The 24,351-nt window shown below is 42.9% G+C and overlaps 1 protein-coding gene across 1 annotated transcript in view; it reads left to right on the top strand.

The window, feature by feature from the left end:
* Positions 1-3,631: 3,631 nt before the first annotated feature.
* snx2 (sorting nexin 2) overlaps positions 3,632-24,351 on the top strand; it is a 65,944-nt gene continuing 45,224 nt past the window's right edge. The window contains exons 1-5 of the mRNA XM_070862555.1: positions 3,632-3,791; positions 14,840-14,954; positions 20,145-20,302; positions 20,842-20,908; positions 24,005-24,048. Of these exons, the coding sequence (XP_070718656.1) occupies positions 3,666-3,791; positions 14,840-14,954; positions 20,145-20,302; positions 20,842-20,908; positions 24,005-24,048 (510 nt within the window). The 5' untranslated portion in view covers positions 3,632-3,665. The remainder of the gene's footprint in view (positions 3,792-14,839; positions 14,955-20,144; positions 20,303-20,841; positions 20,909-24,004; positions 24,049-24,351) is intronic.

Here is a 24,351-nt window from a genome sequence, read left to right as displayed (position 1 = left end):
CTTTAAATAATAAAACAGGGGCTGCAACCTCGCACACTCCATAAAAACGTGGAACACGGACTCTTCCAGACCGCAGAAATTGCAGGCGGCCTGGGAGCCCGTGAACCGACTTAAAAATTTATTGCACGGGACTGCTCCGTGCACCACCCTCCAGGCCAAGTCCCCGATGAATAGTGGGAGGACTCCTGCGTAGAGTGCCCTCCATCGGGGATCCCCGCCTCCTCCGGACGGCAAGATGGTACGCCATGGTGTGTCCGGACGGCAGACGAGGATGGCAAAGTTGAGGGTGTGCAGGAGCAGCCCGTACAGGAAACCCCTCTGCGCGGAACTGAAAGGCACGGAGGGGATTTCCCCGAGGCGGCTCAAGTTGTGAGGCGCCGGCTCCCGAGGGAGGCTCCGTGGTTTGGCGCCGATGAGGAATTCCGTCCGGACGGGGGTCAGTTCGGACGGGATCTCCCCATGTGCTTGAGCCTCCTCGACACACCTTACGGAGTCAGGACCCAGTCCTGTTTTTAGCGACTTGATGACATCAGCCGCGCGGCGGACGTCAGCCGAATTTAGGTGCCGCGCCAGCGTGTCTGGCGCCATCCAGCCCGCTCCTCCGCCATCGAGCAGGTCCCTGACCCTGGTCACCTCACCAGCCACAGCCCTCTCGTCCGACTGCCACCTAAAACCTCGGTCGTGGAGGTACGGATTCCCGAGCAGCGGCTCCTGCAGGACAGCCACCACTCCAGCCGGTGGAGAGCTGCGTTTGGTGGAGACGTTGTTCCAGACCCTGGTGAGGTTCCTTGTAAAAGACAGGCAGCTCCTGGACGGCGGTCCTGACGCCCCCCAAGTTCACAAACAGGAGCTGCGTGTCATAGTTGAGGCCGTGCTGCTGGCGGAAGAAATACGTCGCCAGCGACGCCACCTAGGAGGGGGCTTGACGTAAAGGTATCTCTGCAGGGTCTGAAGACGGAAAGTCGCTAGCTGGGCGCTGACGCACACCAACGACTGACTGCCCTCCCTAAGCGGGAGACTCAAGACCGTGGCAGAGACCCAGTGCTTCCTGTTGTTCCAGAAGAGGTCCACCAGCTTCTTCTTTATCCTGGCGACAAATGCAGGGGGAGAGGTCAAAGTGACCAGCCGGTACCACAGCATAGCGGCCACCAGCTGGTTTATGACTAGCGCTCGACCCCTGTAGGACAGCACTCGGAGCAATCCTGTCCAGCGCCCTAGGCGAGCGGCGACCTTGGCCTCCAGCTCTTGCCAGTTCGCTGGCCAGGCTTCCTCGTCGGGGCTAAGGTAGACTCCCAGATAGAGGAGATGGGTCGTGCTCCAGGCAAAAGACCTGAGCTCCTCCGGCAGGGAGTCCACCTGCCACTGACCCACCAGGAGTCCGGAACATTTCTCCCAGTTGATCCTGGCTAAATATTGATCAGGACAACAGGGAGTGTTCCCCAGTTCTTCTTTGAAATAGTGCCATGGGATCTTTTATGTCCACCTGAGAGAGCAAACAGGGCCTTGGTTTAACATTTCATCTGAAAGACAGCACAGCTTTTCCTCAGTCCTGCACTGGGAGTGCAATGGACAGTCAGCCTAGAATTTTTTATTTATGCTCAAGTCTCTGGAGTGGGACTTGAACCCTTAACCTTCTGACACAGAAGTGAGAGTACAACCCACTAAGCCACAGCTGATACTCATCCTCAAATGATTAAAGCCCGACACCTGCCGTGTTTGAATCCCTCCAATCCAGTTTCCGCGCCTGCCACAGTACCGAAACGGCTCTCATCCAAGTCACAAATGACATCCTTTGTGACTGTGACGAAGGCAAACCATCCCTCCTCATCCTTCTCGACTTGCCTGCAGCCTTTGACACGGTTGGACCATTCTATCCTTCTCCAACACCTCTCCACCGTCATCCAGCTGGCTGGGAGTGCACTCACCTGGTTCCATTCTTATCTATCTAATCGTAGCCAGAGAATCACCTGCTATGGCTTCTTTTTTCTTTTCCCACCCCCGCATTGTTACCTCTGCTGTCCCCCAAGGATTTATCCTTGGCCCCCTCCTATTTCTCATCTACATGCTGCCCCTTGGCGACATCACCCGGAATCACAACGTCAGTTTCCACAAGTACGCTGATGACACCCAGCTCTACCTCACTATCACTTCTCTCGACCCCTCCACTCTCTAAATTGTCAGACTATCTGTCCGACATCCATTTCTGGATGAGCAGAAATTTTTTCCAATTGAATATTGGGAAGATTGAAGCCATTGTTTTCGGTCCCCGTCACAAACTCCGTTCCCTAGCCACTGATTCCATCCCTCTCCCCAACTTGTCTGAGGCTGAACCACACTGTTCGCAAACTTGGTGTCATATTTGACCCTGAAATGAGCTTTCGACCACATATCCGCAGCATAACTAAGACTGCCTATTTCCACCTCCATAACATCGCCTGTCTCCACACTTGCCTCAGCTCATCTGCTGCTGAAGCCCTCATCCATGCCTTTGCTATTTCTAGACTTGACTATTCCAATGCACACCCGGCTGGCCTCCCACATTCTACCCTACGTAAACTAGAGGTAATCCAAAACTCAGCTGCCCGGGTCCTAACGCGCACCAAGTCCTGCTTCCCATTACCCCTGTGCTCGATGACTTACATTGGCTTCCGGTTAAGCAACGCCTTGATTTCAAAATTCTCATTCTTATTTTTAAATTCCTCCATGGCCTCGTCCCTCCCCATCGCCATAACCTCCTCCAGCCCCACAACCCCCCTGAGATGTCTGCACTCCTCTAATTCTGCTCTCCTGAGCATCCCTGATTATAATCGCTCAACCATTGATGGCCGTGCCTTCCGTTGCCTAGGCCCCCAGCTCTGGAACCCAGTGCCTAAACCTCTCCGCCTCTTTCCTCCTTCAAGACAGTCGTTAAAGACATACCTCTTTGACCTCACCTGCACTAATTTCCACTAATCGGCTCGGTGTCAAAATTTTATCGCATAATACTTCTGCGAAGCGTCTTGGGATGTTTCACTACATTAAAGGTGCGATACAAGTTGTTGCTTTTACTAGGTGTAAGGATTTCATGGGCATTTGCTGGGCAGTAGTTGGGCAAATAGCCCAACTTTGTGCCAGTGAAAGTGATTTTACTTTTGATTTGATAGATCTGTCAGGGCAAACCTTGACAAATTGCACGTTCCGGGTTTTCGGATATGCGCAGAGCATGCGGAAACCCGAAACTTGCAGGGCCTTTTGCAAGGCTTACTAATTAGCCCCGTAAAATCCGGGTCATTATAACTTAATCTAACTGGAATCAGATTTTGTCTGAGTCAGAGTGGGCTTCTGAACCGCTTTGGCCAGTGGTCTCCAGTGCAATTAATACAGCCACTCATGGATTTCAATAAAAACCAGTGGGCCTGTGTTTTCTTTCCCCTTTAGTACAAGTATCTTTCACTGGTTGGACCACACATCACAAGTTGTAAGGACACAGCAGGACTACGGAAGCCAGGACAATGGACTGATTGTGAGCGACGTTGCGAAGCAGCTGGTCCCGGAGCGTCACGCGGGGCTTTCACCAGCGCGGCCGCGCGGCCAATGAGCCGCGTGATGTCACAGAGCGCTGCGTATATGTGCGCGAGGCCCGGGTGGGAGTCACATGACTGGACAGTGTGACTGTGACAGAGAAGATGGCGGCGGAGCGAGAACCTCCCCCGTTTGGAGATGGGGATGTGGAGGGAGAGGGCGACGATTCGGAGTTCAGGGAGCTGGAGGGGAGCGAGGATCTCTTCGTCAGCACCACCAGCACCATGGAGGTGAGTGCCGGAGGGGGTCGGGGTGCGGTGTGGTAGGGAGGAGGAGGAGCGGCGGCGGCAGCAGCAGCAGCAGCAGCAGCAACAACCCAGGGTTGGGCCGGGCCGGGCCGGGCCGGACACTTGTGATTTATTTTCTTCCCTCTCGGGTTTCTCCTCCTGTCTAGTGACGGATCTGTTTCCCGGAGTCTCACTGGGCTCCGCTCCTCTTGCGCTGTGCTTGTTGTTAATGTCATTCATTTTAAATGACACTGCGTTGAGCGAAGGCACGCTGTTAACCACCGCTTCCACTTGGTTTAATGCGAAAACCTTTTTTTGAAAACAGAACCACTGTTGAACTTTGTCCTGGCGTCACTGCGCATGTCAGCTGGCTAGTCTCCGCTTCCTGCCAACACTAGAGACATTTCCTATAACTAACTCATTGAGGGTTTCCCACTTTTTCTATAATGTGATTTTAAGTCCGTATACATAATCACTAGATGAAACCTAGTTGTGTGGTGATGATGGGTAGGTGTCTACTATTCTAATCTATAGTGCATTGATTAACAAAATGTATCTTTGTCAGATTAACTCTCCAGTACATCAAACTGGGGCCCAGAAAAAATAATTGCGTTAATCCTTTAACGTGACATACTGTTGTTTTCTGAAATTTATTTGCAAAATTTTGGAAATCTGTACAATGTTTATGAAACCCATTTATTAAATATAGTAGGAAGTATCAAGTTAAATATAATCTGCAATTTGAGAAACCTGTACTGAATAGGACATGGAAATATTAAAGACTTAGATTTATATAGTGCCTTTCATGACCACTGGATGTCTCAAAGCACTTTACAGCCAATTAAGTACTTTTAAAGTGCAGTCACTTGTAATGTAGGAACTGGGGTAGCAATTTGTGCACAAGCAAGCTCTCAAACAGCAATGTGATGACTAGATAATCTGTGAGTGATAAATGTTGGCCAGGACATGGGATAACTCTTGTCGCTGTCTTTTATGTCACTTGAGAGAGCAGATGGGGCCTTGCTTTAACATCTCATCTGAAAGATGCAACCTTTGACAGTACAGCACTCCCTCAGCACTGCACTGGAGTGGCAGCCTAGGCTTTTTCTTTGCGCTCAAGTCCTTGGAGTGGGACTTGAACCCACAACCTTCTGACTCTGGTGAGAGTGCTACCCACTGAGCCACAGCTGACACTACATGTTGAGAATTTTTTTTTTCCAGATGGCTGGTAGAATGTAGGACAGTTTTTGTAAGAGGAACAATAATAGCTTTTACAAGGGAAGTAGAATATTTTTTTTGTAAAAAAAGGACTTTTAAGTGGATGTTGAAATAGAATGAGATCAAGTGGTTAGTTTGACCAAATGTAGTAAACTGATTGACTTCTGTCTATGCTGTAAAATTCTATTTTTTTGTAAAATCTCTTCTAGATTATGTTGACTGCATTAGCTTTGATGTGAACTTATAAGTGCCCTTAATTACCTCTTTGAAAACTGATTCTGGATCACCCAAAAAGATTTAATTTCCTTTTTTCTGAGATTATTAAAGAGTCATCTAATCTCTGACCTAGGTCTGGGACAGTAGAGTATATCTAGATAGTTGAGTTTGTTTCAGATTATTCCCATATTTTTAAAAAGATGGGATTTGATCCTTTTTGGTTTCTGTACTAAATGAAAAATCAAGTCTTGTCTTATAACTGGTTCTAGCAAGTAATGTTCAGTGCATGTGTTCTTAATACAGTCCCCACCACTTAAAATGCCCATGTTTAAGACTGGCAGTTGCTTTTCAGCCAAAAGGTGAAACCATTAGCCATTTGCATTAATTATTTTCAAAATTGCCAGTTGTAGCACTTGAAGTGCTCCATTTATTTTGGGCAGAAACAGCTGTGCGCAGAGTTGATCAGTTTCCAGAATCATCCTTGTGATACTGTGCAGTACATATGGAAAAACTGATGCATAGCTTTAAATGTATATTTATATTTAACAAATAATACTCTGCATAATAATCCCAGCAGCTGAAATTGTGCCCTAATTGGGTGTTCAAAATGTTTAAATGATTGTTCAGTGACAGAGTTAAGATTTGTGTATTTTCCTTCCCCTCTGGATCTTGCTGAAATGCTACCTGGTAATGGTTTGTTTCTGTATGACTGGTCCTACTCCCTGCTCTGCCAGTTTCTTGATGGCCAGGTTGGCACTTCTGGTCTCCATCATCATCGGCAGTCCCTTGAAATGAAGATGACTTGCTTCCACGCCAAAAAGGAATGAGTTCACAGGTGTTTCAATGCAGGATCTAATATTCCAGAGCTACATCTTGGAGGGTGGAAGATGCCTGTGCTTGGCTTTTTTAATGTGTGGTGGCCGTTGCATGCCGCACGCCAGACACCACACGGGCTTGACAGCTAGGTCTTGGTCCAGTGGCAAGGATTACCCAAGATGACTGGAGACTTGCTCTGCTGCATGGACTGAGCGTGCATACATATAGCAGTGTGGGCTGGTCCATGCTGCCCCTGGGCCCTTGTCCTTGCTTGGCCCCAGACTCGTGCCTCTCCTGGGCCCCAGTCACTTCCTTCTACAAACACTTGTTCCTCGCCCCCTCCTACTATGCCTGCCCGCACTGCAATCAGCGACTTGGCTTCGCAGCCGTCGCCCTTCTACAGTGGTATGCTGCCGCACGCTGCTCCCTCTAATGCAGCAGCCTAAACTCCGGTCTAGGATCTGGTAGTAAGGAGGTTCCTTAGGGAGCTGTGACTGCTGATAGTGCTGCCACTTTATACGGGCCATTGCATGTAACTCAAATTTGGTTTGCCTGAATGTGTCATTATAAGCAACGACTATATGCAATTAAGTTCACATTTTATATGTCAATTAACTTTTTTTTTTAAGTTTTGAACTTTTCTCCTACATTAACCCCCAGCTCTTCATTTTGCTAGTCAATAGAGTGCAGGTACTTGTATCCCTTCCTCTATAGTTAAGGGGTTGGCTGATTAATCTGCTGTGCTTCTGCACATAACAGTCTAATGCTTGTGTTGCCTTTTGCTCCTCTGGTAAACTGACTGCTAAAGATGTTCCTTTTGTAGATAATAGTAATTTAACCCCTCATCCTGTTCTTTTGCACTAGTGGATTACAAGCCAAAGCAGAGTTACTGAGCTATACTCACATATTTTCTGTGGAAAAATACACCCTTTTCATTCAAGCCACCTCATGGTAGCAGTTCTACTGTGATCTATTATCCTGCAGCAGCTGCTTGTATATACCTACCTCTATTTTATCTTAAGTGCAGGTACAGATGTGTTTTGCTCAATGTCTATTTGTGGAAATATCACACTGGCAACATGGAAATTTCTGCAAAGGTTAAATCACGTGGTAGTTATTTGTAAAAGGAGCTTTACCCTCCAGTTAATATGCTGTCCTTGACCTGAAAGTACTTGATGTTGATACTTCATTAAAATAATTCTATTCCCAAGTGCACACAAATCTTGATCTGGCAACCACAGAGCAATGTTCTGGTGCCCAAAAGTCAGCATCTAGTAATGCATTTTGCTTAACATGTTAAATCTGAACCATTAATTTCTAGAAATTTAAAATGCCATACCTTTTTCTATCAGTATATAGTTTGCATACTTGTTCTTGAATAGCTCGAGTTACACCTGATGCAACACCATCATGGAATATTATAAAAATGAAGTAAGTTGCCCTCTGCTCCTCCCTTGAATAGAGTCCAACCAGTCCCTGTCCACCACCACCCTCCTCTGCCTGAACTTGTTCTCACATTGAACAATTTCTCTTGACTCTACTCACTTCCTCTAAATAAAAGATGTATATACATAGGATATATGGCACAGAAACAGGTCATTCAGCCCAACCAGTCCATGCTGGCATTTATGCTCCACTTGAGCCTCTTCCTGTCTTTCCACATCTAACACTATCAGCATAACCTTCTCTTTCCATCGCCCCTTAAATGCATCTATACTATTTGCTTCAACCACTCTCTGGTAGTGAGTTCCACATTCTCACCACTCTCTGGGTAAAGAAGTTTCTTCTGAATTCCCTATTAAATTTCTTAGTGACTAACTTGTATTAATGGCCTCTAGTTTTGCTCTTCCCCACAAGTGGAAACTCTGTATCTGCGCTACCAAAACTGTTCATAATTTTAAAAGACCTCTATTAGGTCACTCCTGAGCCTTTTTTTTTTCCAAGTGAACAGAGACCCAGCCTGTTCATCTTTCCTGATGGGTATACCCCCTCATTTCTGGTATTATCCTTGTAAATCTTCTCTGCACCCCCTCCAGTGCCTCTATCCTTTTTTATAATATGGTGACCAGAATTATACATAGTACACCAGTCTAACCCAGGTCTGATGCAAGTTTGGCATAACTTCACTACTTTTCAATTGTATCCCTCTAGAAATAAACCCTAGTACTTGGTTGGCTTTTTTTTAATCGCCTTGTGAACCTCTGTTGCTATTTTGTGATGTGTATTTGTACTGAGAATCCTTTGCTCCTCTACCCCACTCACTCATACCCTCCAAGTAATAAGTGACCACCTTATTCTTAATACCCTGTACCTCACATTTGTGTTGAAATTCTTATGCCATTTATATGCCCATTCTGCAAGTTTATTAATGTTCTCCTCCTGTAATATTTGTTGCAGTCCTCCTCCATATTGACTTCCCATCCCCCCCCCCCCCCCCCCCCCCCCCCCCCAGTTTGGTGGTGTCTGTAAATTTAGAAATTGTTTTTTGATTCCAAAGTCTAAATTGTGAACACCAGTGGTCCCAGCATTGATCCACCTTCGGTCACTGAATAGCTACCCTTTACACTATCACTGCTTTCTCTCTCGAAGCCAGCTAGTAATCCATTCTGCTACTTGTCTCCTGACTCCACATTCTCTGATCTTGTTCACTAGCCTATTATGTGATACCTTATTGAAGGCCTTTTGAAAATCTAGATAAATTCATCTACTGCATTACCCTTGTTTACTTTTTCTGTTATCTCTCCAAAAATTCAATCAGGTTGGTCAAGCAAGACTTTCCCTTTTGAAATCCATGCTGACTATTCATATTTTTTGGTTTCTAGATGTTCTATTTTCTGCTTTTAATAGGTATTCCATTATTTTTCCTACCACTGATAAGCTGACTGGTCTATAGTTCCCTGGACATGTTCTATCTCCTTTCTTAAATATAGGTATTATGTTAGCTATCCACCAGTCCTCTGGCACTACACCTTTTTCTAATGAATTATTAAATCTGTAGTAATGCCTGTTATCTCTTCCCTAGATTCCTTTAAAATGTGTGGATCCATATGGTTCAGGGGTTTTATCCTGAGTTTGATTAGTTTGTTTAATATCTTTTGGGGCATTTTAAATGCAGTTATCTCACTACTAATCTCATCATTGAATGTCATGTCCACCTGTTCTAGCTCCCTGGTAAATACTGAAGCAAAGTATTTTAATATTTCTGCCATCTCACCATCTTTGCTTGTGATATTGGAATGGCCCTATTCCTATCCAGATGTCTTTTTTTTTTCATTTGTGCCAGTAAAATATTTTACTATTGTTTTATGTTCCTTGATTTAATTTTATAGTTTCTTTTTGCCTTCCGAATAGTTTTTTTGCTCCTCTCCTCCTCCTAATTGCTTCATATTTTCCTTTATCGTGCTCTCCTCTGCTGTCCATGTACTTAATGTTTGCCTTTTTACCCTCAATTTTTCCCTTGTGGCTTTATTCATCCATGGTGTTTCATTGGTGTTTAGTTTTTTTGATGGAATATATTTTTCCTGAATTCTGTTGAACACTGTTAAATGTTTCCCATTGCTGTTCTAAGTCATTGTTTGCCAATATTGCCCATTTTATCTTTCCAAGTTCTATTCTCAGCCCCTCAATCAGCTTTTCTCCAATTTATTACCCTGGTGTTCATCATACTTGTGTCCTTTTCAATTATTTTCTGCTCACTTTTCAGTATTCTAAAGCAACCGTTTACACCCCGGGACACCCTGATCCACTCAATCACCTCGAACGCCCCCCTCCTTCCTGTGCATGTGCAGGAGATGCAACACCTGCCCTTTTACTTCCCTTCCCACCGTCCAGGGTCCCAAAAACTCCTTTCAGGTGAAAATGGTTTACTTTCAATATAGTATTCGATGCGGGCTCCTCTAAATTGGGGAAACCGAACTCCGATTAGGTGACCACTTTGCGGAACACCTTTTGTTCAATCCTCGCGCATGGCCCTGAGCTTCTGTCGCCTGTCACTTTAATTATCCGCATCACTCCTACTCTGACCTGTCTTCGGCTCCCTACACTAGTCCAGTGAAGCTCAACCTAAGCTCCAGGAACAGCACCTTCATCTTTTGATTAAGCACTTTACAGCCTTCTAGACTCAACAATGAGTTCAACAATTTCAAATCATAAACCTCTGCCCCCATTTTTTTTGGATGAAAGCTGTTAATTCCACTATTCTCCTTTTTATATCTCTGCTCGACCCATCTTTTGTTCCTTTACTTGTCCTATTACCATCTCCTTTTGCACTGAGGCAAAATCATCCCTTTTTGTCTTTTAATCTCTCCTGCCTTCCACTGTATCACAGACCTTCCTGTTTGTTCTTTCCTTTCTTCCCCTTTCCCTGCCTCTGCACTTGCTTAAAAACTTATCAAGTGGGGAAGTGGCGTTAAGGTCGAAGATTAGCCATGATCTTATTGAATGGCAGAGCAAGCGGGAAGGTGTATGGCCTACCCCTGCTCCTAATAAGTTCTTATGAAACGTTAACTCTTTTCTCCACAGATGCTGCCTGACTTGCTGAGTATTTCCAGCATTTTTTTATTTCAGATTTCCAGCATCCGCAGTATTTTGCATGTGTTTTAAATTGCTCTCTTTTTGGATATTCTAATGGGCTTTTTGCTGGTAAAGAAACAACAGTTATAAGCAAAACTGTTTTCTTCAATGACAGGTTATTTTAAAAACACACGAGTTTCTCCATTGTGAACTGTTGCTGACTTCAAATAGCCAGAGACTATTGCTTTTGTAAGTAGGCCAGCATGTGTGTTCTAAATGGGTCTAGTGTGGTTTTTATTGGATTTAATAACTTCGTGCCATGCTCCCTTTGTTCATGAGATTACACTGAACCAAATTTAATTTCTGGTTGATATTCCCAATACCTGTCCATAGAAACAACTGCAAAGACAAGAATTGTAATACCTTCAGTGATGGTGGTGATGCTGTATATTTTTCTGGAGTAGTAAATATGGTTCAACTTGAAGGTTAAAAATTATAAAATTAAATTTTTGTAAGTGGTTGTTTATTTCTGTGCATCACATTAAGCTTTTTTGTATTCCCTTTTTAGGATAAGGAAAATGTTAGAGGACCAAAGGAATGTTGGTCACTTTTTTTAGTATCTAGTCAGAACTGCAGTGCAAGGTGCATACAATAGCAATCCAAATCATCCAAATAAGCACATTGCATGGGGCAGCCCAAGTGGTGCATTAGAGTTGAACTAATCAAAGTCAAACATGTATCCAGTTCTATGGAATATTTCCATACTAAGCTTTGAGAAGTTGGCTATTTTGTTTTGCACTTGATGTTTCAATTACATTGAGATTATCTTTGCTTGCATCTTCAGTAAAAAGCTTTATTGAAAATTTATTTCATCACTTTCAAAAAAACATTCATATGAAGTGTTAAGTGCTTACAGCTCAACAGTTTGCACTTGTATAGTGCTTTTAATTAAATATTTCAAATGCTGTTCATTGGGTGAGTGGGAAAAGACTTGAGTTAAGGGAATTGACAATTATCTATTTGTGAGGCTCTTAAAGTGAGGAAGGGAGGGTGTATGGAGGAGGAAATGATGTAGGGAGGACTTTTGAAAGAATTTGATTGCAAGAACATTTATGGCTGAAAGCTCTGTCACCAGAGTTAAGGCAAGGCATGAGGGGGTTTGTAATTGTGGTTGATATTGGGGGTGGGGTGCTAATGGAGGTTGGTGAGGACAGGATTGAGGAAGTTCTGTTTCACCCACCGCTTGATATCCTAGTGTGGTCGTGGAGTTAAGTGTGCTGGCAGAAAGTTACAACTGTAAATTTTTTCCTTCTACTTAAGAACCTAATAAATAGGAGCAGGAGTAGGTCACCTGGCCCCTTGCCTGCTCTGCCATTTAATAAGATGGCTGATCTGATCACAGACTCCATTCCACTTCCCTACCCACTCCCCATAACAATTTATTCCCTTATCACTCAAAAATCTTTATCTCTGCCTTAAATATATTTAATGACCCAGCCTCCATAGCTTGCTGGGGCAGAGAATTCCACAGATTTACAAACCTCAAATTCCTCCATCTCAGTTTTAAATGGACAGCCCCATATTCTGAGACTATGCCCCCTAGTTTTAGTTTTCCCCTACGAGTGGAAATATCCTCTGCATCCACCTTGTCGAGCCCCCTCATTATCTTGTATGTTTCGATAAGATCACCTCTCTTCTTCTGAACTCCAACCTATCTTAAGTCAACCCCTCATCTCCAGAATCAACCTAGTGAACCTTCTCTGAACAGCCTCCAGTGCAAGTATATTCTCTTTTTAAATATGGAGAATAAAACTGTACACAGTACTCCAGGTGTGGCCTTGCCAGTACCCTGTATAGTTCTAGCAGGACTTCTGTGCTTTTATACTACATAAGAACATAAATAGGAGTAGGCCATACAGCCCCTCGAGCTTGCTCTGCCATTTAATACAATCATGGCTGATCCAATCATTGACTCGGGTCCACTTCCCTGCTCGCTCCCCATAACACCTTAATCCCTTGATCAGTTAAAAAATTGTTTATTTCTGTCTTAAATTTATTCGATATCCTGGCTTCCACAGCTCCGCGGCAGCGAATTCCACAGATTTACAACCTTCGAAGAAATTCCTTCTCATCTCAGTTTTAAATGGGTGGCCCCTTATTCTAAGATTATGCCCCCTAGTTCTAGTCTCGCCTATCAGTGGAAACATCCTCTGCATCCACCTTGTCAAGCCCCCTCATGATATTATGTTTTGATAAGATCACATTTTTCTGAATTCCAATGAGTAGAGGTCCAATCTCCTCAACCTTTCCTCATAAGTCAATGCCCTCATCACCAGAATCAACCTCGTGAGCCTTCTCTGAACTACCTCCAAAGAAGTATATCCTTTCATAAATATGGAAACCAAAACTGCACACAGTATTCCAGGTGTGGCCTCACCAATACCCTGCATAACTGTAGCAAGACTTCCCTGCTTTTATACTGCATCCCCTTTGCAATAAAGGCCAAGATTCCATTTGCCTTTGTGATCACTTGCTGTACCTGCATACTAACCTTTTGTGTTTCATGCACAAGTGCCCCCAGGTCCTGCTGTACTGCAACACTGCAATATTTCTCCATTTAAATTATAATTTGCTTTTCTAGTATTTCTGCCAAAGTGGATAACCTTACATTTTCCCACATTATACTCCATCTGGCAAATTTTTGCCCACTCACTTAGCCTGTCTATATCCCTTTGCAGATTTTGTGCATCCTCCTCACAATTTGCTTTCCCACCCATCTTTGTATCATCAGCAAACTTGGCTACATTACACTTAGTCCCATTTATTCTCTTCTTTTCCCCTCCTTCCCCCCCCCCCCCCCCCCATGGAATGCCCAAGCTAAACTTCTCCACCTTCCTCCTTTTTTAAGATTCTTCTTAAAACCCATTTCTTGAACCAAGCTTTCGGTCATCAGCAACATCCTTCCTAATATCTTCTCCTTTTGGCTGTGTTTTTTTTCCTTGTTTAGTGCCTTGCAATATTATTTTGCATTCAATGCTATCTGTTTATGGAACCTTGGTATATGGTAGAAGTGCTGTTTAACTATGATATAGATTACTGTTGTGAGAGTAGTAGATGAGATGTGTTTTTTTGATTTGAGTGCATACATGATCAAGTGTAACATCTTTGGAAAGCAAAACAAATTCAGAGTTGAAATGCAGCTTGACTGAAGGCAAATCAGCCCTGATTCAGGAATGATACTGCAACCTAAAAGCTTTGCACCAATTTTGTAGCTGTAGTGTAATAAGTATTGATGCTAGAGAAATCTGGTGAAATCATTCCCAATAGTGAACTGCTCCAGTAACAGAGCATGATGGTGAGAAGAGAACTTTAATTTATTTTGAACTCTCTTTGAAACTGTAACCTTGGGAACATTCTAGAAAAGAGTTCTCTTTTGGCCTGATTGTTTCAGCAACAGTTATCTGCTTGCCTTATGAAAGTGATTTTCAAAGTACATTGAGGTTTCTGTGCTTTTGTTTCTTATAGCAGTTGTGTGGAAAGGGCAAAGTGGGAAGAAAATATTGCTGGTGCAGGGACTGATTAACTAAATTGACCTTTGATTCTTTTGCAATATGTAGGTGTACCACTGAATAATATGCTTAAAGCCCAATTCGACAGTTCATTCTAACAGTTTTTAAAGCATATTTATGGAATGGGGAGTAAGTAGCCCAGAGTAGTTTTGAGCTGGTGCTTGTTCTGATTCCTGGAGATAATGTTTTAATTGTGACTAATAGGATGTAGAGAAATTATGCTGTTAAATGAATATTTTGTGAAACTTGTTTTGCTCAAGATACAATTGTAATTTAAGCATTCCTTTGTATTGATAGTGGAGTAGATCTGTTTCACATTGTTATCTATCATGTAAAAGAGTGGTGCAAGCCATTAAGTATAACGTGGCTATGATGTACTGACTTCAATTTATGTATAGATGTACTTTGTCACTAAATATAGGTAAAGTAAGATTTTTTTTTAAAAAAGCTTATCTGTTCAAGTACCTCACAAATTTTGCAGTGCACACGAGTAGTTGGTGATTAGTGTTTCCTCCATTGTTACCTTCCAAAAATGAGAATAAGCAACTATTACTTAGTCTGACTTCCTTTTTTGTATTTATCTGATGAAAGATTGTTTTAATGTTTCCTGAAGCCTATATTACATTGGTGACATTTTTGTTTTTCTTTGTTTCACTGATCAAGTTTTCATCACTGGTTAATGTATGACTCAACTTGCTGATGTGCTGTTTTTTTTTTCAGTCCAGCCCATCTTCACCTGAACCTGCCAGTCTTCCAGCTGAAGACATAAGTGTAAAGTCTAATGGTCCTAAATCTGAGATTTTGCTGGATGATGACCGTGAAGACCTTTTTGCTGGTGAGCCACATCTGCAGTTTATTTTGTATTTTATGGACTTCAGCTACAGGTCAGCTGGCACATTATCTCCACAGCTCAACAACCTCCAGTATGGTTAAGACAATTCTGGTTAATTCAGTTGCAATTTTTTTCTTTTTTGGGGTTATCTGTTTATAAATTTGCTGTGCAGAATAAAACAAGTATACTTGCTAATCCGTACATGCAAATGTGATTTTTAGGGCTATAGTACCTTTTCTTGCATTAGATGTCAATTGACAGCTGTTGAATTAGTATTTATAAATTTTAAACCTTATTTCTGAGAACTGAGTTGGGCCACACTGGTTAAGTGTGTAGAACCATGCCCAGATTGTGTCCCGAGCATCACTTTTTTTTTAAATTGAAGTTATAACAATGCTTTAAGCCTTAAATTCCTTTTTTGCAAGATACATCTGCATATTTTTCTGTCTGCATATTCATTATGCCCAGTGATAATAATTAGTAACACAATGATATTTTAAATGCTGCAAAATTGTTGACCAAATATGCCTGAAATGCAAATGCTCTGTCTGTACCAGAGTAAGCTGATGCCAACATAGTGGTGCTTTGAGTACATTTAGTGTCTGTTTCAAGAATGTGAGTTGCCCAAAATGCTTGGGATGCTGAAGAGGACTAATTGTATGCTAAGGACTAATTAGCAATCTTGTGCGGGGCCCCTTGGGGAAGAGTGATCATAATATGGTAGAATTCTTTATTAAGATGGAGAGTCACAGTTAATTCAGAGACTAGGGTCCTGAACTTTTAAGGAAAGGTAACTTTGATGGTATGAGATGTGAATTGGCTAGAATAGATTGGTGAATGATACTTAAAGGGTTGACGGTGGATAGGCAATGGCAAACATTTAAAGATCAAATGGATGAACTTCAACAATTGTACATCCCTGTCTGGAATAAAAATAAAATGGGGAAGGTGGCTCAACTGTGGCTAACAAGGGAAATTAGGGATAATGTTAAATCCAAGGAAGAGGTATATAAATTGGCCAGAAAAAGCAGCAAACCTGAGGACTGGGAGAAATTTAGAATTCAGCAGAGGAGGACAAAGGGTTTAATTAGGAGGAAAATAGAGTATGAGAGGAAGCTTGCTGGGAACACACAAACTGACTGCAAAAGCTTCTATCGATATGTGAAGAGAAAAAGATTAGTGAAGACAAATGTAAGCCCCTTGCAGTCAGATTCAGGTGAATTTTTATAATGGGGAACAAAGAAATGTCAGACTAATTGAACAAATACTTTGGTTCTGTCTTCACTAAGGAAGACACAAATAACCTTCCGGCAATACTAGGGGACCGAGGGTCTAGTGAGAAGGAGGAACTGAAGTAAATCCTTATTAGGCAGGAAATTGATGGGATTGAAGGCCGATGAGTCCCCGGGGCCTGATAGTCTGCATCCCAGAGTACTTGAGGAAGTGGCCCTAGAAATAGTGGATGGACTGGTGATCATTTTCCATGTCATTTGGGATGTCAAAAGAACATTATAGGGTGATATGCATCAAGGTTGTACAAGTATGAGATGACGTAACTTAAGTACATGCGCCTATTATCTTAGCTGCCTGTTGGATACTATGTGCTTTGGGCTCCAAATGCATATTTGTATTATACCATGGTTCAGCTTTCAAAGTGCATTTAGGGGTTATTTGTTGCTGGGATTAAAAATAGTAAACGGTCAGTTGTGATTGACGTAGCTGGTCATGTTCCATGTGCCCTTTTCATAATCACGCTGATGGGGATGTACTATAAACCTCTAAATAGTCAGGGGGAAATAGAAGAGCAAATGTGTAGGCAAATTTCTGGAGTGCAAAGCAATTGGACAGTAATATTGGGGGATTTAAACTACCCTAATAACTGGGATAGAATCAGTGTAGAAGGTATAGAGGGTGTAGAATTCATAAAATGCATCAGGAGAACATTTTTAGCGAGTCCAACAAAGGCGGTGGTCCTGGATGTAGTTTTAGGGAATGAAGCTGGGCAGGTGGGAGACCATTTTGGTGGTGACCATAATTCAGTTAGATTTAGTGCAGTTATGGAAAAGGACAGACCTGGAAATGCCAATTTTACTAAGCTCAGATGTGATTTACAAAAGTGGACTGGAAGCTGCTACTTGAAGGTAAATCAGTGTCTGAGCAGTGGGAGGCATTCCAGGAGGAGGTAGTAGAGGGTTCAGTGCAAATATATTCCCACAAAGAAAAAGGGGTGAGATTCTAATCGAGAGCCCCCTGCCTTCCCCAGAACTTGAGGGGTATAGTGTAAGATTGGGTGGGGAGGCGGGGGGGGGGGGGGGGGAAGCTTATGTCCGATAGAGCTAAATACTGCAGAAAGCCTAGCAAAGTATAGAAAGTGCTGGGGTGAAATGAAAAAGGAAATTAGGAAAGCAAATAATTAAATATTGGGAAAGATGTTTTTTATAAATAGAGGATAATTGAAGAGTAGGGCCTAATTAGAGACCAAAAAGGTAACCTGTGTTTCGAGGCATGGTTCTTAATGAATACTTTGCCTGTCTTCACGAGCGGGACGAGGCAGACATTTTAGTTAAGGAGTGTGAAATACTGGATGAGGGAAACGGGGCAGTATTAAGGATTTCACATCTTTGAAAGTGGATAAATCGCCAGGCCTGGATGAAATGTATCCCAGACTGTTGAGAAGCAAAGGAGGAAATAGCCAAGGCTTTGACCATCATTTTCCAATTCTCTCTGACTATAGGTGTGGTGTCGGACAACTAGAGGACTGCTAACACACTTGTTTAAAAAGGGATAGACGAAGTAATTGCAGGAGTCAGCCTAACATCAGTGGTGGACAAATTATTGGAAAAAATTCTGAGGGACCGTATTAATCATTCAGAAAGGCAAGGATTAATCCAGGACAATTGGGATGGATTTGTGAAGGGAAGGGCATGTCTAACTTGATTGAAGAGGTAACGATGAGGGTAGCGCGTTTGATGTAGTCTATGTGGATTTAAGCAAAGTTTCTGAAAAGGTGCCATGTGGCATACTAGTCAGAAAATTAAAAGCCCATGGGTTACAAGGGAAAGTGGCAAGTTAGGTCCAAAATTGGTTCTTTAGCAGGCAGCAAATGGTAATGGTTGACGGGTGTTTTTGTGACTAAGGTTTTCAGTGGGATTCTGCAGGGCTCGGTACTAGGTCCATTGCTTTTTATGGTGTATATCAATGATTTAGACTCCAATGTAGGGGGCATGATTTAAGTTTGCAGATGATACAAAAATTGGCTATGTGGTTGATGGTGAGGAAGAAAGCTGCAGGAAGATATCAGTGGACAAGTTGGGTGGCAGAAAAGTGGCAAATGGAATTCAATCTGGAGAAGTGAGGTAATTTGGGGAGGGCTAACAAGGCAAGGGAATACACAAGTGTGGAGGAACAGGGGAACCTTGGCGTGCATGTCCATAGATCCCTGAAGGTAGCAGGACTGGTAGATATGGTGGCTAAAGGAAAGTATTCCATATGCTTTCTTAGCTGAGGCAGGGAGGTTAAGCTTGAACTGTATAAAACATTAATTGGGCAACAACTGGAGTACTGCGTGCAGTTCTGCTCACCACAGTACAGGAAAGATGTGATTGCACTACTGAGGAGATTTACGAGGGTGTTGCCAGGACTGGAGAATTTGAGCTCTGAAGAAAGATTGGATAGGCTGGGGTTGTTTACCTTGAACAGAGGAGGCTGAGGGGAAACTGAATGAGGGGCTGAGATAGTGGACAGGAATGACCTATTTCCCTGGGAGAGGTAAATAACCAGAGAGCATAGATTTTAAAGTAATTGGGAGAAGGATTCGAGGTGAGTTGAAGAGAACTGTTTTCACCCAGAGGGTGGTTGGAGTCTTTAACTCGCTGCTTGAAAGGTTGGTAGAGACAGAAACCCTCATCATACTTTAAAATTTACTTGGATATCAACTTGGCAGTGCTGTATAGGAGCAGGGAGGTCTTACTGCAATTGTACAGGGCCTTGGTAAGACCACACCTTGAATATTGTGTGCAGTTTTGGTCTCTGAATTTGAGTAAGGACATTCTTGCTATTGGAGTGCAGTGAAGGTTCACCAGACTGATTCCTGCAATGGCAGGACTGACATATGAAAGACTGGATTGACTAGGCTTATAGTCACTGGAATTTAGAAGAATGTGGGGATCGCATAGAAACATATAAAATTGACAGGATTGGACAGGTTAGAGGCAAGAAGAATGTTCCTGATGTTGGGAAAGTCCAGAACCAGGGGTCACAGTCAAGATAAGGAGTAAGCCATTTAGGACCAAGGTGAGAAACTTCTTCACCGAGTTGTTAACCTCTGGAATTCTCTACTGCAGAAAGTTGTTGATGCCAATTTGTTTGATATATTCAAAAGGGAGTTGGATGTGGCCCATATGGCTAAAGGGGTATGGGGTACTGAAGTTGCATGATCAGCCATGATATTGAATGGTAGTGCAGGCTTGAATGGCCTGCATCTATGTTTCTATATTCTACACTGCTACACAGCTGGAAAGTGGTACTGGTGCTGACATGATGGGCAAAATGGCCTCCTTCTGTGCCATAAATTTCTGTGATTCTATGATATCTGTATACCTACATACTTAGATAATTCTCCTGTAGTGGCTTGCAAAGTGTGATTCTGGATAAATATTATTGCAGCCAATGTTTTACAACTCTCCTAAAGTGACCTACACAAGCAAAAATATAATAAACTTGGCACAGTTTGAGTACTCAACTCAAATAGGAGGTAGATGGTAGCTATGTTGCTTAACTGTTATATTTCCTATTGGAGCACATTAATTTTTATACTGTGGGAGCTCTGCATTTAGTCAATTCAGTCTATTTCCCCCACCCCCAAGCAAAATTTTTGTTCTGAATAAACTAAAGTTAGTGTTTGCAATTGCATTTGTGGCCTGAGTTTTCTGGTTAAAATAGTAACCAGAGAAAAGCAGTGCATTGTTTTCAATAACTTTTTTTTATAGCTATCAAAACTAGTGTTTTAAGACATTATTCTTTTGCAAGCATAAAACAAAAATGACAGCCTTACTGCTTTATGCATTTTTCAGTAATTCTGCTAAAAAATCAACTCCTAGAATTTATTGGGTTATCCATACGAAAGCAGTTCTAAATGTAACAAAACAGTTCTTGCAGTAAAACTTCTCTTCTTCCCACTGTCTTGTTTTTCAGAAGCCACAGAAGAAGTGTCTCTTGACAGTCCAGAAAGGGAACATATACTTTCTCCAGAACCAACTCCAGCTATTACACCAGTATCTCCAACACTCATTGCACCACGAGCAGAACTAAAAATGTCTAATCCCATGATGTTTGATCGATCCAAGGAGGAGGTAAGAATATCACATTTCTTGTCGCCTTATCTTTGTAAATAATCTGTCCTGCACTTTTCATACATTCCCTCAAATAGATACTTAGACTAACTAAAAAATTGTGTTAATACAAGATCCTGTCCCATCTTCAATATCCAATGCACTTTATATACAGTAAATTAAGTGCAGTTACTGTGTTGTGTAGATGAATGTGGTAACCATTTTGAGCACATCAGGATGTTGCAAATGGCAGAGATTTATCCATTTTCACGTTGAGCAATAGAAAAATATTGGCCAGAACACTGAACTCATTTTTCATGTTTTTATTGTATAATGGGGCATTTGATGTCTTTCTGATTGGTGTAATTTTACAGTTCCATCAAGTCACCCCATGAATTACAGTTTCCACTTTATGGTTTCAACCATAAGGATTCATTTTTAAAATTTGGATTGAGTGCATTAAGTCCCCACATAATTTTAGAGTTCTGTGGTGTGCTCAACAGTTCTGAAAGTATTTGGGCCAAGATGCCAATTTTTGTGCCTTTTTTTTTTAATTCTAGGTTGAGGAAGAAGCAAATGGAGATGAGTTTGACATTCATGTGTCTGTTTCTGACCCTGAAAAAGTTGGTAAGTAAAACCTTTAACATAGCTGACCTTTGTTTTACTAGTCCATTACAATGCAAGTAATGCTTGGGCTATCTCCTTTGCATTGATCCTTTTTAGATCCATTGCTTTTTATTTTAAGAGTACTTATATTTGTTTTATCTGCTCTAAGCTTAAAATTTTGTTATGCTTGTGTTGTCCTTTCCCCTCAATATTTCTATATTCTGTATATTCCTGTCTAGGTTCACTTTCATTTTACTGCTTGGTCTAATTTTTAAATTTTTTTTTCTTTGCCTCCCATTTCCTTTTGAAATGGACTTGTTGAGCTTAATGGACAGAAAACAATCAGGACTTTTTTTTTAGGTTGGCAGACTAACTAGCTGGGTACCACATGGATCAGTGCTTGGGCCTCAACTATTTACAATCTCAATTACTTCAATGAAGGGTCTGAGTTTAACGCATCCAAATTTGCTGATACAAAGTTAGATGGAAAAATAAGCTGAAGAGAATGTTGTAGAGATATAGACCGATTGACTGAGTGGACACAAACATGGCAAATGGAATACAATGTGGGGAAGTGTGAAGTTGTTCACTTTGATAGGAAAAGCAGAATAATTTTTTGAATGGTGAGACTGGGAAATGTTTGCATTCAGAGGGACCTGGATGTCCTTGTACATGAATCACAAAGTTAACATGCAGGTGCAGCAAGCAACTAGGAAAGCAAGTGGTATGCTGGCTTTTGTTGTAAAGGGATGCAGAGTACAAGAGTAAAGAAGTCTTACTACAATTATGCAGAGCATTGGTGAGGCCACACCTGGAGTACTGTGTACAGTTCTAGTCTCTTCACTTAAGCAAAGACATACTTGGGGTATGTCTATCCTGCTATCAACCATTGGGAAAGTTGTCGCTAGAGTCCTCCTCAACTGTCTTCTCCCTGTGGCTGAGGAGCTCCTCCCGGAGTTGGAGTGTGGATTTCATCCCCATCGGGGCACAACGGACATGATTTTTGCAGCGCGACAGCTACAGGGAACAGTGCCAACCCTTATACATGGCCTCTGACCTTGCAAAGGCCTTTGACACTCAACTGCGAGGGTCTATGGAGCGTCCTCCTCCGTTTCGGATGCCCCCAAAAGTACGTCACCATACGCCGCCTACTCCACGACGACATGCAAGCCGTGATCCTTGCCAACGGATCCATCCGACCCAATTCATGTCCGGACTGGGGTCAAGCAGGGCTGTGTCATCGCCCCCAACCCTCTTCTCAATCTTCCTTGCTGCTATGCTCCATCTCACAATTAATAAGCTCCCTGCTGGAGTGGAACTAAACTACAGAACCAGTGGGAAGCTGTTCAACCTTCGTCATCTCCAGGCCAGGTCCAAGACCACTCCAACCTCTGTTGTCGAGCTACAGTACGTGGATGACGCCTGCATCTGTGCACAGAGGCTGAACTCCAGGACATAGTTGACATTTTTACCGAGGCGTATGGAAGCATGGGCCTTACGCGAAATGTTAGTAAGACAAAGGTCCTCCACCAGCCTGTCCTCACTGCACAGCACTGCCCCCCCCCGCCCCCCCGCAAAAAAAAAATCCAGATCCATGGTGTGGCCCTGGTCAATGTGGACAGTTTTCCCCTATCTTGGGAGCCTCCTATCAACAAGAGCAGGCATTGACTGAGAGCCAACACTGCCTCCAGTGCGGCCTTTGGCTGCCTGGCAATGTTTGAAGATCAGTCCCTCAACTGTCACCAAGCTCAAGGTCTACAGGGCCATAGTAATATCCACCCTCCTGTGTGGCTGAGACGTGGACCATGTACAGTAGACTCTGTCGCTGGAGAAATGCTACCAGCGATGTCCAAGATCCTGCAAATCCCCTGGGAGGACAGACTCTCAAACATTAGCGTCCTCGTCCAAGCCAATCTCCCCAGCATTGAAGCATTGACCACACTTGATCATCTCTGCTGGGAAGGCCACAGTGCACATGCCAGACAAGAGACTCCCAAAGTAAGCGCTCTACTCTGAACTCGTCCACGGCAAACAAGCCAAAGGCGGGCAGCGGAAACGTTACAAGGGCACCCTCAAAGCCTCCCTGAAAGTGCGACATCCCCACTGACACCTGGGAGTCCTTGGCCATTGTCGCCCTAAGTGGAGGAAGTGCATTCGGGAGGGTGCTGAGCACCTCTAGTATTGTCACCGAGCATGCAGAAATCAAGCGCAGGCAGCGGAAGGAGCGTGCGGCAAACCAGGCTCCCTGCCCACCCTTTCCCTCAACGACTATCTATCCCAGAGACACTGGTTCTTGTATTGGACTGTACAACCACCTAAGACCTCATGCTAAGAGTGGAAGCAAGTCTTCCACAATTCTGAGACGACCTATGATGACCTAAGGAAAGACATACTTGCCTTGCAGGGAGTGTGAGGACTGGTTCCTGGGATGGGGAGTTGTCCAATGAGGAGAGATTGAGTAGACTAGGCCAATGTTCACTAGCGTTTAGAAGAATTGAAACATATAAAATTATTAAGGGGCTTGACATGGTTAATGCTGAGAAAATGTTTCCTCCTGCTGGGGAATCTAGAACACCAGGTCAGTGTCAGAACAAGGGGTTGGTCATTTATGACTGATGAACTTTCTTCACTCTGTCTTGAATCTTTAGAATTCTCCATCCCAGAGAGCTGTAGATGCTCAGTCGTTGAGTATATTCAAGACAGTGGGCAATTTAATTTTGAGGGAATTAAGGGATATGAGGGTAGTGCAGGAAGTTGGAGTTGAGGTACAAGATCATCATCTTGTTGAATGGCAGAGCAGCCTCAAATGGCCTACTCCAGTTCCTAATTCTTAAAGACCTCTTCCTGTTCTGAGAACTACTTTGAATAGATTTCCTGCCACCTTGCTGTGTTGTGTATTGTTTTCCTCCTTTTCCATCCTTGTATGTACCTCTTTCTCTCCTGTTCCCAGTCCTCCCCCACTCAACTCTTGCCATTTTCCCACATCCATTTTATTTTGGGAAAATGGCCAAATAGTCATCCAAATATTTTTTTGCAATTTACTATTACACAATGAAGTGCTTGCTACTTTATTAAATTCCTATGATGAGTCTAAAATATTTTTTTGTTGCTACTTAGGTGATGGTATGAATGCCTACATGGCTTACAGAGTATCAACTAAGGTAATGGTGGTTAATGGCATTGGGTTTCAGCTAGGGGCACAATTGGCAGAATGCACTGTGCCAGTTTTGCCGAGGTGAAGTAACGCTGAAGTTTCTGCGTGTAAGCCTGAACATATCATCTATTCATCACAATTAAGTAGTGTAACGATCTTGATTGGAACGGTCAATGGGTCACCCTCTAGTGTATCAAAGATGAGTGGGATTTTCAGGAAATGAGCAATTATTCAACTTTGATTTCTGCAGCAGCAAAATCTGTGGCTTCCATTAATTAATTACTGCAGCAGAGCAGGACATCTGTGTGGC

This window comes from Pristiophorus japonicus, chromosome 1 (assembly GCF_044704955.1).
Source record: "Pristiophorus japonicus isolate sPriJap1 chromosome 1, sPriJap1.hap1, whole genome shotgun sequence".
NCBI classification, from domain to species: Eukaryota; Metazoa; Chordata; class Chondrichthyes; family Pristiophoridae; genus Pristiophorus; species Pristiophorus japonicus.
Note: the sequence above shows the minus strand (reverse complement) of the source record. Positions and strands in the feature narration are given on the sequence as shown.